This window comes from Palaemon carinicauda, chromosome 23, assembly GCF_036898095.1.
Source record: "Palaemon carinicauda isolate YSFRI2023 chromosome 23, ASM3689809v2, whole genome shotgun sequence".
Taxonomy (NCBI): Eukaryota; Metazoa; Arthropoda; class Malacostraca; order Decapoda; family Palaemonidae; genus Palaemon; species Palaemon carinicauda.
In genome coordinates, this window is record NC_090747.1 from 72,532,324 (window position 1) to 72,545,653 (window position 13,330).

At 39.1% G+C, this 13,330-nt stretch overlaps 1 protein-coding gene across 8 annotated transcripts in view; it reads left to right on the forward strand.

Moving 5' to 3' along the window:
• The window catches only part of LOC137617171 (uncharacterized), a 117,443-nt gene that overhangs the window by 82,200 nt on the left and 21,913 nt on the right, over positions 1–13,330 (forward strand). For 6 of the 8 annotated variants that reach the window (XM_068347030.1, XM_068347032.1, XM_068347033.1 and 3 more), the window contains 2 exons: positions 2,298–2,408; positions 4,808–5,025. In XM_068347030.1, the coding sequence (XP_068203131.1) occupies positions 2,298–2,408; positions 4,808–5,025 (329 nt within the window). The remainder of the gene's footprint in view (positions 1–2,297; positions 2,409–4,807; positions 5,026–13,330) is intronic. The other 2 variants (XM_068347031.1, XM_068347034.1) reach the window with 2 other exon arrangements.

Here is a 13,330-nt window from a genome sequence, read left to right on the forward strand (position 1 = left end):
GCAACATGCATGATGAACTAATTAAACTACAGTGCCAGAGATTAATCTAGATAAGAAATAAGAAATTTAATAGACCATCAGTTCTTCTCCAACAAATTAAGATGAGAATCAGCAGCTGAAGACCAGAGAAGAGAACAATACTCAAAACAAAATAGAATGAAAGAATTAAAACACTTTTGAATAGATTGATAACCAAAAATCTTAAAATACATTCTCGAGAAGCCAATTTTTTGTGCAATTGAAGAGAGACACAGACCGAATGTGTTTCTCAAAAGTAAATTTTCTGTCGAGAATCACACCTAAAATTTTTAAGAGTCATACAGAATTAAAGAAACATTTATGCTGAGATCTGGATGTTGAGGAGCCACTGGCCTTGACCTACTGTACTTACAATCATACATTGAGTTTTGTTAGGATTCACTTTCATACCGCATAATTTGCACCATGCACTAATTTTAGCTAGATCTCCATTCAGGGATTCAGCAATCCCAGATCTACTGTACATTCATGAGATGAGTTGATGCAAAGAGTGTAGCATTATCTGCATATGCAATAAGCTTGTTTTCTAAACCAAACCACATGTCATGTGTATATAGTATGAAAAGTAATGGGCCAAAACCACTACCCTGAGGAACACCAGATATCACATTCTAATACTCACTACGGTGCCCAACAACAACAACTCTCTGTGATTTATTACTTAAGAAACAACCCACCCACTCCCAACTGTTTGAGTTTGAAAACAAGGGTCTCATGATTAACACGGTCAAAGGCTACAGAATTATTAAGCAATCTCAAAATTAAGATTATCTTTAATAATTCAATTCTTACAAAGGATCCAAGAGAAGTAAGAAATAAAAGCTCAGGTGAGCATGGTAGAAGAATTGCACAAACATGCTAATCAATATCGCTGTACATTTTAACAAAAATTAAAATTAATGATTCAGAGCTTACAAAATTTAAAATTATATACTAAATCCAGATAAATTGTGGCAATCCAGTTGTAGAATTATTTTTAACAATATTGCATTGACATAGTGCAAGACATGCCTCAGCCACTTCAGTCCCATACTGTACTGCTAGGTCAATGTTCTTCATACTGCCAATTTTTTAACTTTAAATGTAAATGGGAGACTAAAAATAAACATATTTAAAGTTAGAGATAGAATTTGTTTGTAAGTAGAATTATTGACAAGATAAATTTACTTTATGAATTTGAACGATTTCAATAATCAAGAATTTCCATTCCATAGCACTGTAATGTGCCTATTAAAATACCATGAATCTATACTCTATGTTTTAATACAAGTAGGATTTAACATTTATATTTTTTCTTTTTTAAGAAACTGGAGAAAATATGAAATTTTATTTTAATTCCAAACTTACATTAAACAAGTAGAAGAAAATAATTGAATGTTTGATTGTAAGCTATTCATCTGCATTTTGAAAGGATGACTGCGCAAAGAGAAAATTACCCAGTAATCAGGTTGAACACAGTATATATATATATATATATATATATATATATATATATATATATATATATATATATATATATATATATATATATATATATATATATATATATATGCATATATATATATATATATATATATATATGTAATCACTAACACTTATGATTTTTATTTTTTAATAAGCCAAAAATACTCTTTATTATCGAATTTTCTTTGCCATGGGACCTCAAATCTATTCCTTTAATGATAAATATTTACTGTATGTACAGGCAAAGATTCGAACCAATACCCACTCTTTACAGCTGAGTGAGCTAAAGTCTAATGTTTACTCTTATTTCTATTGGACATTGTTTTGAATTCTTGACCGAGCAGAGACATTTATCATTAAAGGAATATCCTGATGGGTCTGGGATCCTATGGCAGAGAGAATTCTATATTAAAAAATATTTATGCCTTATTTAAAAAAGGATATATATATATATATATATATATATATATATATATATATATATATATATATATATATATATATATATATATATATATATATATATACACACATTTATTAAAAATTTAATAATGTAATGAAGCTCTTAATGGCCAATTAATCACTTTTAGAATATTGAATAACTCTGAGACCTGCATTTACAAGATTAACAAAGCCATTGAATTCTGAAGTAATATTACGTTAGTAGGGAAAGTATCTGCCCTCATTTTACCTTTTTCCTTTTAATACGTCGAGTAGGTAGACTAATGGACATCATCTTTTAGACTCTTGCTCTCTGCCAAGGTCCATCAACTATTGTTTATGGTCTTCCACAGGTACCAGGAGGTCTTCTCAAGCATCTCTTCGGCTTGTGGCTGGAGACAGCAGAGGGGAACCAATTGGCTACTACGTGTGCATTAGAGATCCAGTCTCCGTACATTCTAGAGGTCTGCACTAGAGATCCCTTGGCCCCTTGCATTCTTTTCTCATTGCCATTCTTACCTGCTAGTTTGCTTGTTATCTAGTTGACAGATTTGGAGCACAAGAGAGATTAGTTATAGCATTCTCTGTCAGTTCTTGTCTGATTCTGTGATATATTACAAAGCTTTATACTTAGAGCCTGCATTAAACAGCTGGTGGAATACACATATATAAACTTTCCACTGGTTATTTGCTCTAAAATCTTCTAGATAACAACCATTAGGCTTGATAAGTGAATATCTTCGTAACATATCTCCTCCAGTGGCCCTTGGTGAATACCGATAGATATCCATTCCATCGTTAACATCACTGAAATGTGTACATAGTCTAATCTGCCGATGAATAGTCTTCAGTAGCTCTATTACCTATTCGGTATATTACTTAAACAATTTTAATTTTCAAGTATTCTTAGGTCTAGTTCAAATGTTTTCACGTTATCAAGAAAGAGTGGGAGTTGTCAAATATTAATCAAATATTAAGGTTTGCTGTTGAAAAGCGTATGTTCAACTTCATTTGACTGTGAAATATGTATCGAGTAAATGTTTGGTCTCAGTTCTGAATTGCAATTCCTCTCTTAAATATCATGTATTATACAATCATTTGTGATTTTCTATTTATGAAAGGCCCCCAAGAATTACATAAAGCAATATTTATGAGTGTTTAGTCTGAATTATATAACACCTAATACAGAGTAGACTTTAATAAAAAGGACAAAACCAATACTGTACAGTATAACTCAAGGTCTTGGAAAATTACTTATGTAACAGTATCAGTCGTAACTTGCCCTCCCCTTTTATACAGCTGAGTATGCTATACTTTACTGTATTTGGTCCTATATACCTTAATGCTTTTATATCTATCCATTGCGAATGAACCTCAACTGAAGAGGTATACAGCCATTTAGCTATATAAGATTGAATACAGCACTGCATACCATCTTATATAACAGGGGGAAGTTAGGTGAGACTGATACTGTTTTATAAGTAAATTCTGACGTCCTGCCTAATGATGGCTTCTTGTCTTTTTTTATCAAGAACTGTACTTGGTCTTATATAACTAAATGCTCTCCTGTATTGATGGTATGTAGCTATGAATACTATTGCTTTTTTCTTTTCTCTCAAGGCTAAGATGCAAAAGTCTTTTTTGTAGATATATTAGGAAATAAAGGTTTGGAAGTTTCATCAAGTGGGCAGCAATTATTAGCTGGTATCGGTTACCTAACCCTACAAATAAGGAAATTTTTCTTATTTTACAATTGGCAGAACCATGAAATATTGTATAAAGGTAAAATATTGTAACTACAATTTTTAAGGTATTTTCAATTTGTGTAGCATTAATTGTTAAATAAATTTTAATGCAGATTATGAAGCTAAAACATCATTTCAGTATTGTATTAGAATTGTTGATGGAATGGAGTTTCTACTGCAGACCTCTAGCTGACTTTGTTTACAGTTAATATTTGCTATGTCCATATTTATTTTTTTCTTCTTGCTGTGACTTCACACTACATGTATTGTAAGTTTACTAATTTCATATTCCAACCCTCTCCTCTTAGTACAGTGTTTTCTGTTGCTTTTTTAATAGTTGTCGTAACCCCAAAACAAAAGTCCCAAATGCGTTCTCTAAATTTTTGCTAGAGTTATATGTAACTCCTCACCCTTGTTGTATGCTGTTTAGCTAAAGGATTTTTAGTTTTTCCCATTTAGCAACTTTAGAGTTCCTCATAGAGCTAGATTTGTTGCTTTTAGCAGCATATCATTTTCACCCTGTAGAGTTCATAGAGCAAAAGAAGAATTTAGTAGTTTGCTTATGCACTTAATATAAATAGATTTGGCCTCCATTTTAAATGTTGTTCTGAGTTAGATGCATGGGTCTGTGTTGACCCCAAATGAGCATGTGCTTTACAAAAAGCATAATTTAATCCCATATATAAAAGATTTTGTCAATATTCAGACAAATATGTAATTTTACAAAATATATTATTCTGTATAGTCAAGCAATACAATGAAGGAACTCCTCTTATGCTCAAGATAGTCCTGTATTGTGCATATTCTGCATAGGTTACATCTACAAAAGCACAACAAAATTAATGTCAATAACATTTTTTCCTATTATCTTATATCGGGCAAGATTTTTTGAAACTCAAAATGACTGTTTTGAATTCAACAGGTTTTCCTTACAGCAAGAAGCACCTTAGAGCCCTGATATGCAGTGGGCTCTTTGGAATGAGTTCTGCTGTCTTATGTCTTGGGCATGGAAGCTGCTGGTGGTCCCTTGCTCAAATCACTTAAGGCTTTTACATTATATGCTAATGCACGTGAGACTAAAAATCCCTTTTGGAATTCACTTGATCTCCACTTTTCAGCAGGCTCCAGGCGTCCTTCACAGGGCTCCCTGGCTTCAAGAGCTTCCAGCTCTGGAGACCTTCGGGAAGGCCGTGTACATCACTTCCTTTACATGAGGGCCCCCCATCACTCCCTAACATCAGAAACCAACACCACCACAACAGGCACCTCCGACTCCTCACCCCGCACCCCTAAAAGCACTGAGCAACTATTGGCTGTATATCATTCTGTTCCAGAGGTGAGGAATCCGATCTGATGGACATTTACATTTTCTTTCTTTATTTCCTTGCAATATCTATGCGTTCTCTTTTACTCTCTCTCCCTCTCTATTTCTTTACTTTTCATGATTATGCTAAAGCTACTAACAATAGTATCTGGCAGGAATTAATTTTTTGGCTACAGTAAGCTAGAGCATAGAATATTGGTGTACCTGTGAATGTTTGCCAACGAGAAGGATCACTTTTTTTAATGTCCTTACTCTAATGTTTTTGAGTGAAGACTTCACCAGTATATACCGTGTTGCTTCTGCCATACGTATTTATATATTATAAAAATATATATATATACTGTATATATATTTACATATATAAATTTATTCCATGGCAATTGTAACGCTTCCAGTACAGTGCTGTTATTTTTAATAGATGTATTGCATTAATACAGTAGCATAGCAGATAATGCTTGTCTATTATCATGGCTAATTTAGTTTGGTCATTTGTATATAAAATCATGAGTAAATTTTCCAGGAGATCCCTGTAGTTTATTAACATTGCTTCATAAATATTTTTCATCAGATTACAAACTGATTCTCAACTATTTTTCATTTCTGTTTCTGCCTTGTATTCTTTTGTTCCTGAAAAGGGCAGATCGCTCTACTGAGAGTACTCCACATATGATCACCTTCTATCTCAAAGCTGATCAAATTTGATTCATGAAGTGACAATCAGGATATTATAAACTGTACTCATAACTTAACCAACTAATAGCCAAGAAGCAGTGTATTAGTTATAAGAAAAGATGATATTAGTGTTTATGCTATATAAGTGAAATTCTTTGGAGATTATGAAATAAAGTAAATTTTTGGAATGACAGGTATGATAGTCTGAAACAGGATTGGTAAATCAATTATAGTACTGTATTTCTTTGTAAGATACTTTTTTAGTTATACTGTAAGGAATTGTTTAACCAGACCAATGAAGCAAACTTATATAGAGGTGAGCTGAAAAACATCCAAAGCAAACCATTAACATATAATTACTTCGAATAAATGCGAATACTGCATATATACAATGTTGCTATTGTTATGGTAAAGCATGCCATATGCCTTTATGAGACGTATTCTGAGTTTTTAGAAAATTGCTATGGTTATCTAAGCCTATAGACTGCATATATATTGCATAGTACAGTAATAGTATTTCTCAATTTCACAGCATATCTATATATAGTAGACGTAGAGAAGAGGTTTTAGGTATGTGGAATGCCCAGATCAAGGAATGAAACCTTTAATCCTATGATTCTTTTGTCGCATCTTCATTTCTATTCTGTGCCTGTACTCTTTGCCATATACATATTCTATTTTGCTCTACCCTTCCAATTTTCCTCATGGCCTTATCAGACAATCTATTGTATTTGTAACATTGTACTGCCATTTTTTGCTTATTTCTAAAGAATGTATATTACCATATTTAGCATAATTTTACAGGCTAAAAAGGTTTACCAAAGGTTCTTTTTTTTTAATTGAGACATCAATATATACTGATTATAATCAGCAGAACCTCCTTTCAACATCTCAGAAACTGCACACCATATTATCCTTTTAAAAAAAGTATGTATGTGATGAATACCAAAGCTCATTTTTTTTATACTTTCATTCAATTAGGAGCTCTTATAACTTAACAAACATTTTCTTATCCATGAAACCCTTTTATACATTGTTAGTAGTCATTTCATAAGAATTAGTTGATAATGACCAAGCAAGATACTATACATAGTTATGATTTGGAAAGCCTGCAATTGAAGCATCCTTTCAGAAATGAAAAAAAAAACCAAGTATCAAAAAGCACTGTTGTAATATTTTGCAACTTTCATCTATTGATAAGTAAAAAATTGCCCCAGGTATTAGGCAGTCAATTGTTTAACAGCCTTGCAAAACCTTTTGTTATCTTCAAGACTTAAGAGTTTCCTCTGTTCCTTCATTTTTCAGCCATCTAAAGTTTCTACTCTCTTTGCAATTAGAATTTTTTGTTGTGTTTGCATAAGAAAGTTCCTGTAATTACCATTAGTTTTGCAGTTTCATGTCAATCTCTCAATATTTATTGTGCTTCCTTCTCCAACTCTTTTTTTTTCCATTACATTGCAACTCTAAAACTTCCTCATTTAGTCTTCTGTCTTCTGAAGTAACTTTTGTTTTTACAAAGTCTCTCTCTCTCTCTCTCTCTCTCTCTCTCTCTCTCTCTCTCTCTCTCTCTCTCTCTCTCTCTCTCTCTCTCTCAAAATTTAATCCTGTAAGCATTATGTAGTAAGTAATACAAAATTTCTGAAGCAATTGTGATCCATTTGATTAGACTTGGTATTTAGCTGAAAAATTCTCTCTTTTCTCCTTTTCTTAATCTACCCTTTCGATTTATCTAATTTTCAACATAGAGTATTTTGCATTTTTTGTAGGTATGATGAAAATATAATAATTTATTTTTCAAATAGTTTTGTCCTGTTGCAGCTAATCTTAGTTTAATCATCAGCTCTTTATTATAGTATGACATACTGTATCTTGTACTTCTGTGTCAAGAAAATTGGAATTCCGTGTAAGATGCAGGTATACAGATACAGGAACATTTTTATTAGAGAGCTATCTTGGTTATCTTATCAGAATCTGGTAAAATCTCAGTGGTGGAACAAATCCTTAAGTTTTGTATTTGTTTGTACTTAACAGTATTATGTTTGTGGTATTTGAGTTTTTTCAATATTAATCTTACCCGATAATCATGTAGCTGTCAACTCTGTTGCCGACAGAAATCTACGGTCGGGATACGCCAGCGATCGCTATACAGGTGGGGATGAACACAACAGCGCCATCTGTGGTCAGGTACTCCAGTACTTCTTGTCAACACCACCTCAATTTTTCCTCTGTCGTGCCTCCGGCTAGACCTACATGGATACGCTGTTGATTCTGGAGTTATTGCTCACGATTTGGTGATGTATTTGCTCTAGAGTTTAGCCTTCGCTATTCAGGAAGCTTTATCATTAGCTTAGCAAGTTTTTGGAATTAATTTGATTTAATTTTTTATTTAATTTTGGTGACGAAGAGAGTATGAACTCTCTTTCACTTTTCAATGGCCGACCCTTCCCTTAGACGGAAGTGTTGGTGTCGAAGAGAGTATAGACTCTCTTTCTTAATTTTGCTTAACAAAAGTTATAGATTTATTTTATATCTCTCCGCCTTTTATAGGCCTCTTCGATTAACTTCCTTTTATTATAAACTCATTAAAATTAATTTTTATGTTTGTTTATATTCGACCTTTCCTAATAGTAGGCGGTCTTTTCTTGGAACCGAAGTTAATTAACATTGAGCCCGTCATTTCGTTTTTACCTGTTAACATATTATGCTATTTTAATGTTTTTGAAAGAATTTCTTTGATAGTCTCGTACTGTTTTCAAAGTTGAACTAACGTTTTGTTTTGTCTCTGCAGTTGTTGACGTTCAGAACGTTCAACTTGCGCTCTATCGTTACGATAGAGAGAGAATATTCACGGTTTCACGTTGCAGTAAGAGTAAACCGATTCTAGCGTTTTGTTCATTCTTTCTTAGCTTAAATGGTTTTAATTCTAATTAAGGAACTTTTTATTTGGGAAATCTTTCAGTTTTTTTCCTTTAACAATAATATGTTTTAACGTTATATATAATTGGGCTCATCTCTCAGGTTCTAAGTCAAGAGAGAGAGAGAGAGAGATAGAGACGGAGGGAGAGAGAGGAGGATAAACGTTTCGTTCAAGCGGGTAACGTTGTTATCGTTTTTGCTCTTCTCCCTAGTCTCTTTAGGGGAAGAAGGTAAACGTTTCTAGAGTTTTATTCTTGTTCCCAGGCTTTATGCGGTGAGAGATTTTAAACGTAGTTTATTTGATCTAGTGTTTAGTCTCTTTTCCAGCCACTGAATTATTTATCTTTCATTATGTTTTTCTGTTACATTGTAATACTGTTTTCACAATTACTAACTTTTAATGAAGGATAGAATTGCGTGTTTCAGGTACAAACCACTTAAAGTTTCGAGTTCAGTGAAATAAGTGCAAACAGAAAATCAAAAGTGATAAAGTGATAAGCGCAAAGTGTTACAGTGTTGCGTTCGAGGGTTCGTCTGTTCGTGCCAGTTGTTCGCCTAGTCTGGGACCTCTTACAAGCTCCCAAGCCCAGGGGAGAAGTAACGTCGAAGGACTTATGGGTTCATCAGGCCTTGATCGACGAACAGACTTTTCCCTCCGGGGTTTCGGGTGTAACCAACTCACGTAGCCGACGTGATCACCCCACCCACACAAAGACGAGAGAGCCCATTTATTCCTCGTCTGCGGAAGAGGTTTCTCGCAGAAACCATGGACCAAATCTTGCAGCTTTTAAGTGCAAGTCGGTCCCTTCCGCGCAAGTCCAACTCCTAGGTGGAGCCATTAGCACTGGGTCAGTTCGGACTCGCTGCAGTACGACAACTGCACACCTCCCAGAGAGGCAAGGTGGTACCGCAACAGGCAGTAACTCCGTCTGTTGCCGCACCAGCTGTTTTAGACTCTCAGTCTCAACGGACAGTAGCTCCGTTTGTTGTTGTCTTTCATAGACCCTAGTGGTCTATGCTGCAGACAATGCAGTCTCAGCTTGCGGTTTTGATGCAGGAGTTTCAGGCAGAGAAGGTTAGCACACCTCCTCCTGCGAGCGCTCCTCCACCTCTGCGCAGTCCACCCTGCCAGACGTATGATGTTGAGGCTCCTCCTGCCTCCATGCGTGAGCTGCCGCATTGGGAGTTGCCAGGTACCAGCGCTATGCAGCAACCTCCACTTTCCTTGAGGCAGGAGCCTCTTGCTATGCGGCAACCTCCTCAACCCTTGAGGCAGGAGCCTCATGCTTTGCAGCAACCTCCTCTAACCATGAGGCAGGAGCCTCATGCGTTGCGGCAACCTCCTCCATCCTTGAGGCAGCAGCCTCATGCGTTGCGGCAACCTCCACCATCCTTGAGGCAGCAGCCTCATGCTATGCGGCAACCGCCTCAACTCTTGAGGCAAGAGCCTCTCTCTGCGCAGCTACCTCCTCAACCCTTGAGGCAGACGCAACTCTTGAGGCAGGAACCTCATGCTATGCGGCAACCTCCTCTAACCATGAGGCAGGAGCCTCATGCTATGAGGAGCCTCATGCTATGCGGCATCCTCCTCAAACCATGAGGCAGGAGCCTCATGCTATGCGGCATCCTCCTCAACCCATGTGGCAGGAGCCTCATGCTATGAGGAGCCTCATGCTATGCGGCATCCTCCTCAACCCATGAGGCAGGGACCTCATGCTATGAGGAGCCTCATGCTATGCGGCATCCTCCTCAACCCATGAGGCAGGAGCCTCATGCTATGCGGCAACCTCCTCTACCCATGAGGCAGGAGCCTCATGCTATGCGGCATCCTCCTCAACCCATGAGGCAGGAGCCTCATGCTATGCGGCATCCTCCTCAACCCATGAGGCAGGAGCCTCATGCTATGAGGAGCCTCATGCTATGCGGCATCCTCCTCAAACCATGAGGCAGGAGCCTCATGCTATGCGGCAACCGCCTCAACCCATGAGGCAGGAGCCTCATACTATGCGGCATCCTCCTCAACGCATGCGGCATGAGCCTCATCCCTTGCAGCATGAGCCTCATCCCATGCAGCATGAGCCTCATACCATGCAGCATGAGCCTCATCCCATGCAGCATGAGCCTCATCCCATGCAGCATAAGCCGCACGCCATGCAACATGCTCTGCTTACCTTACAGCATGCTCTACATACAGCATGCTCTGCATACAGCATGCTCTGCATACCTTACCGCATGCTCCTCAGTCACACATCTTTGGTTGTTGCCAACTCACTAGACTGTCAAGCAGTTTCATAACGTTGCCTTCTAGTCTGCTGCTTTTGCACCAGTGAAACCCTCACTGAGAGAACTTAGCTTTTCTCGGATATGGTTCCTGTAGATGAGAAAGTGCTATTCTCCCTCCTTCTGATATTCCCTTGAGGACTCTGTCATTTGGAGAGGAGCCTTTAGCTGCTTAGCCTCCTATGGACTTTTATTTAAGCATAACATGCTTCCAGGGAGGGTAATGGTTCCACTTCAGTCGCTAACCCCGTCTGTTACCACACCTGCTCCCATAGACCTTGAGCTTTGTTGCAAGACATGCAGTCCAAGCTTAGTCCTTGTTAGAGGATTTTTTGTTTACGGAGTCAGTGTGTCACTGGGAAGACATTCAACAACCAGCAGAAGTGACTTGTTGTGACGCAGTGCGGCAACCTCAGCAACCCGATAAGGAGTTGTCTGTACGACCCAGACAGTCTAGACAGCTTCGGGTTGTCGCTGTACTTCCTCGCTTCCCCATGGTTGACAGTTCACAGACTGTGCAGCAGTACCATGATCTTGTGTCCGGCTCCGTCAGACGACTGGCTTTTAAGAGCTCCCACAAGTCGTCGCTGTCTGGAGATTCTCAGATGGACTATGGATCTGACCAAGGAACTGGGCCTCCTGGTCAATTTTGAGGAGTCCCAGCTCGTCCCATCCCAGACCATTGTCTACCTGGGTATGGATCTTCAGAGTCGAGCTTTTCGGGCTTTTCCGTCGGCCCCAAGGATCTACTAAGCCCTAGAATGCATCCAGAGCATGCTGAGAAGGAACCGATGCTCAGTCAGGTAGTGGATGAGTCTAACAGGGACACTTTCATCGCTGGCCCTGTTCATCGAGTTAGGGAGACGCCACCTCCGCCCCCTTCAGTATCATCTAGCGGCTCACTGGATAAAGGACATGACGCTAGAGACGGTCTCAGTTCCTGTTTCCGAAGAGAGGAGGTCTACTCTCACGTGGTGAAAGAACAGCTTTCTTCTCAAGGAAGTCTACCTTTGGCTGTTCAGAAACCCGACCGCCGTCTCTTCTCTGACGCATCAGACACGGGCTGGGGTGCGACTTTGGACGGACAGGAATGCTCGGGAACATGGAATCAGGAGCAAAGGACACTTCACATCTATTGCAAGGAGCTGTTGGCGGTTCATCTGGCCTTGATAAACTTCAAGTCCCTCCAGCTTAACAAGGTGGTGGAGGTGGACTCTGACAACACCACAGCCTTGGCTTACATCTCCAAGCAGGGAGGGACTCATTCGTGGAAGTTGTTCTAGATCGCAAGGGACCTCCTCATCTGGTCAAAAGATCGAAAGCTCACGCTGGTAACGAGGTTCATTCAGGGCGATATGAATGTCATGGCAGATCGCCTTAGCTGGAAGGGTCAGGTCATCCCCACAGAGTGGACCCTTCACAAGAATGTTTGCAGCAGACTTTGGGCCCTGTGGGGTCAGCCAACCATAGATCTGTTCGCTACCTCGATAACCTAGAGGCTCCCGTTGTATTGTTCTCCGATTCCAGACCCAGCAGCAGTTCACGTGGATGCTTTTCTGCTGGATTGGTCCCATCTCGACCTGTATGCATTCCCGCCGTTCAAGATTGTCAACAGGGTACTTCAGAAGTTCGCCTCTCGCAAAGGGACACGGCTGACGTTGGTTGGCTCCGCTCTGGCCCGCGAGAGAATGGTTCATAGAGGTACTGCAATGGCTGGTCGACATTCCCAGGACTCTTCCTCTAGGAGTGGACCTTCTACGTCTACCTCACGTAAAGAAGGTACACCCAAACCTCCGCGCTCTTCGTCTGACTGCCTTCAGACTTTCGAAAGACTCTCAAGAGCTAGGGGCTTTTCGAAGGAGGCAGCCAGAGCGATTGCCAGAGCAAGGAGGACATCCACTCTCAGAGTCTATCAGTCTAAAGGGGAAGTCTTCCGAAGCTGGTACAAGGCCAATGCAGTTTCCTCAACCAGTACCACTGTAACCCAGATTGCTGACTTCCTGTTACATCTAAGGAACGTAAGATCCCTTTCAGCTCCTACGATTAAGGGTTACAGAAGTATGTTGGCAGCGGTTTTCCGCCACAGAGGCTTGGATCTTTCCACCAACAAAGATCTACAGGACCTCCTTAGGTCTTTTGAGACCTCAAAGGAACGTCGGTTGTTCACTCCAGGCTGGAATCTAGACGTGGTCCTAAGGTTCCTTATGTCATCAAGATTTGAACCTCTCCAATCAGTCTCTTTTAAGGACCTCACATTAAAAACTCTTTTCCTCGTGTGCTTGACAACAGCTAAAAGAGTAAGTGAGATCCACGCCTTCAGCAGGAACATAGTTTTCACATCTGAAACGGCTACATGTTCCTTGCAGCTCGGTTTTTTGCTAAAACGAGCTTCCTTCACGTCCTTGGCCTAAGTCGTTCGAGATCCCAAGCCTGTCCAACTTGGTGGGGG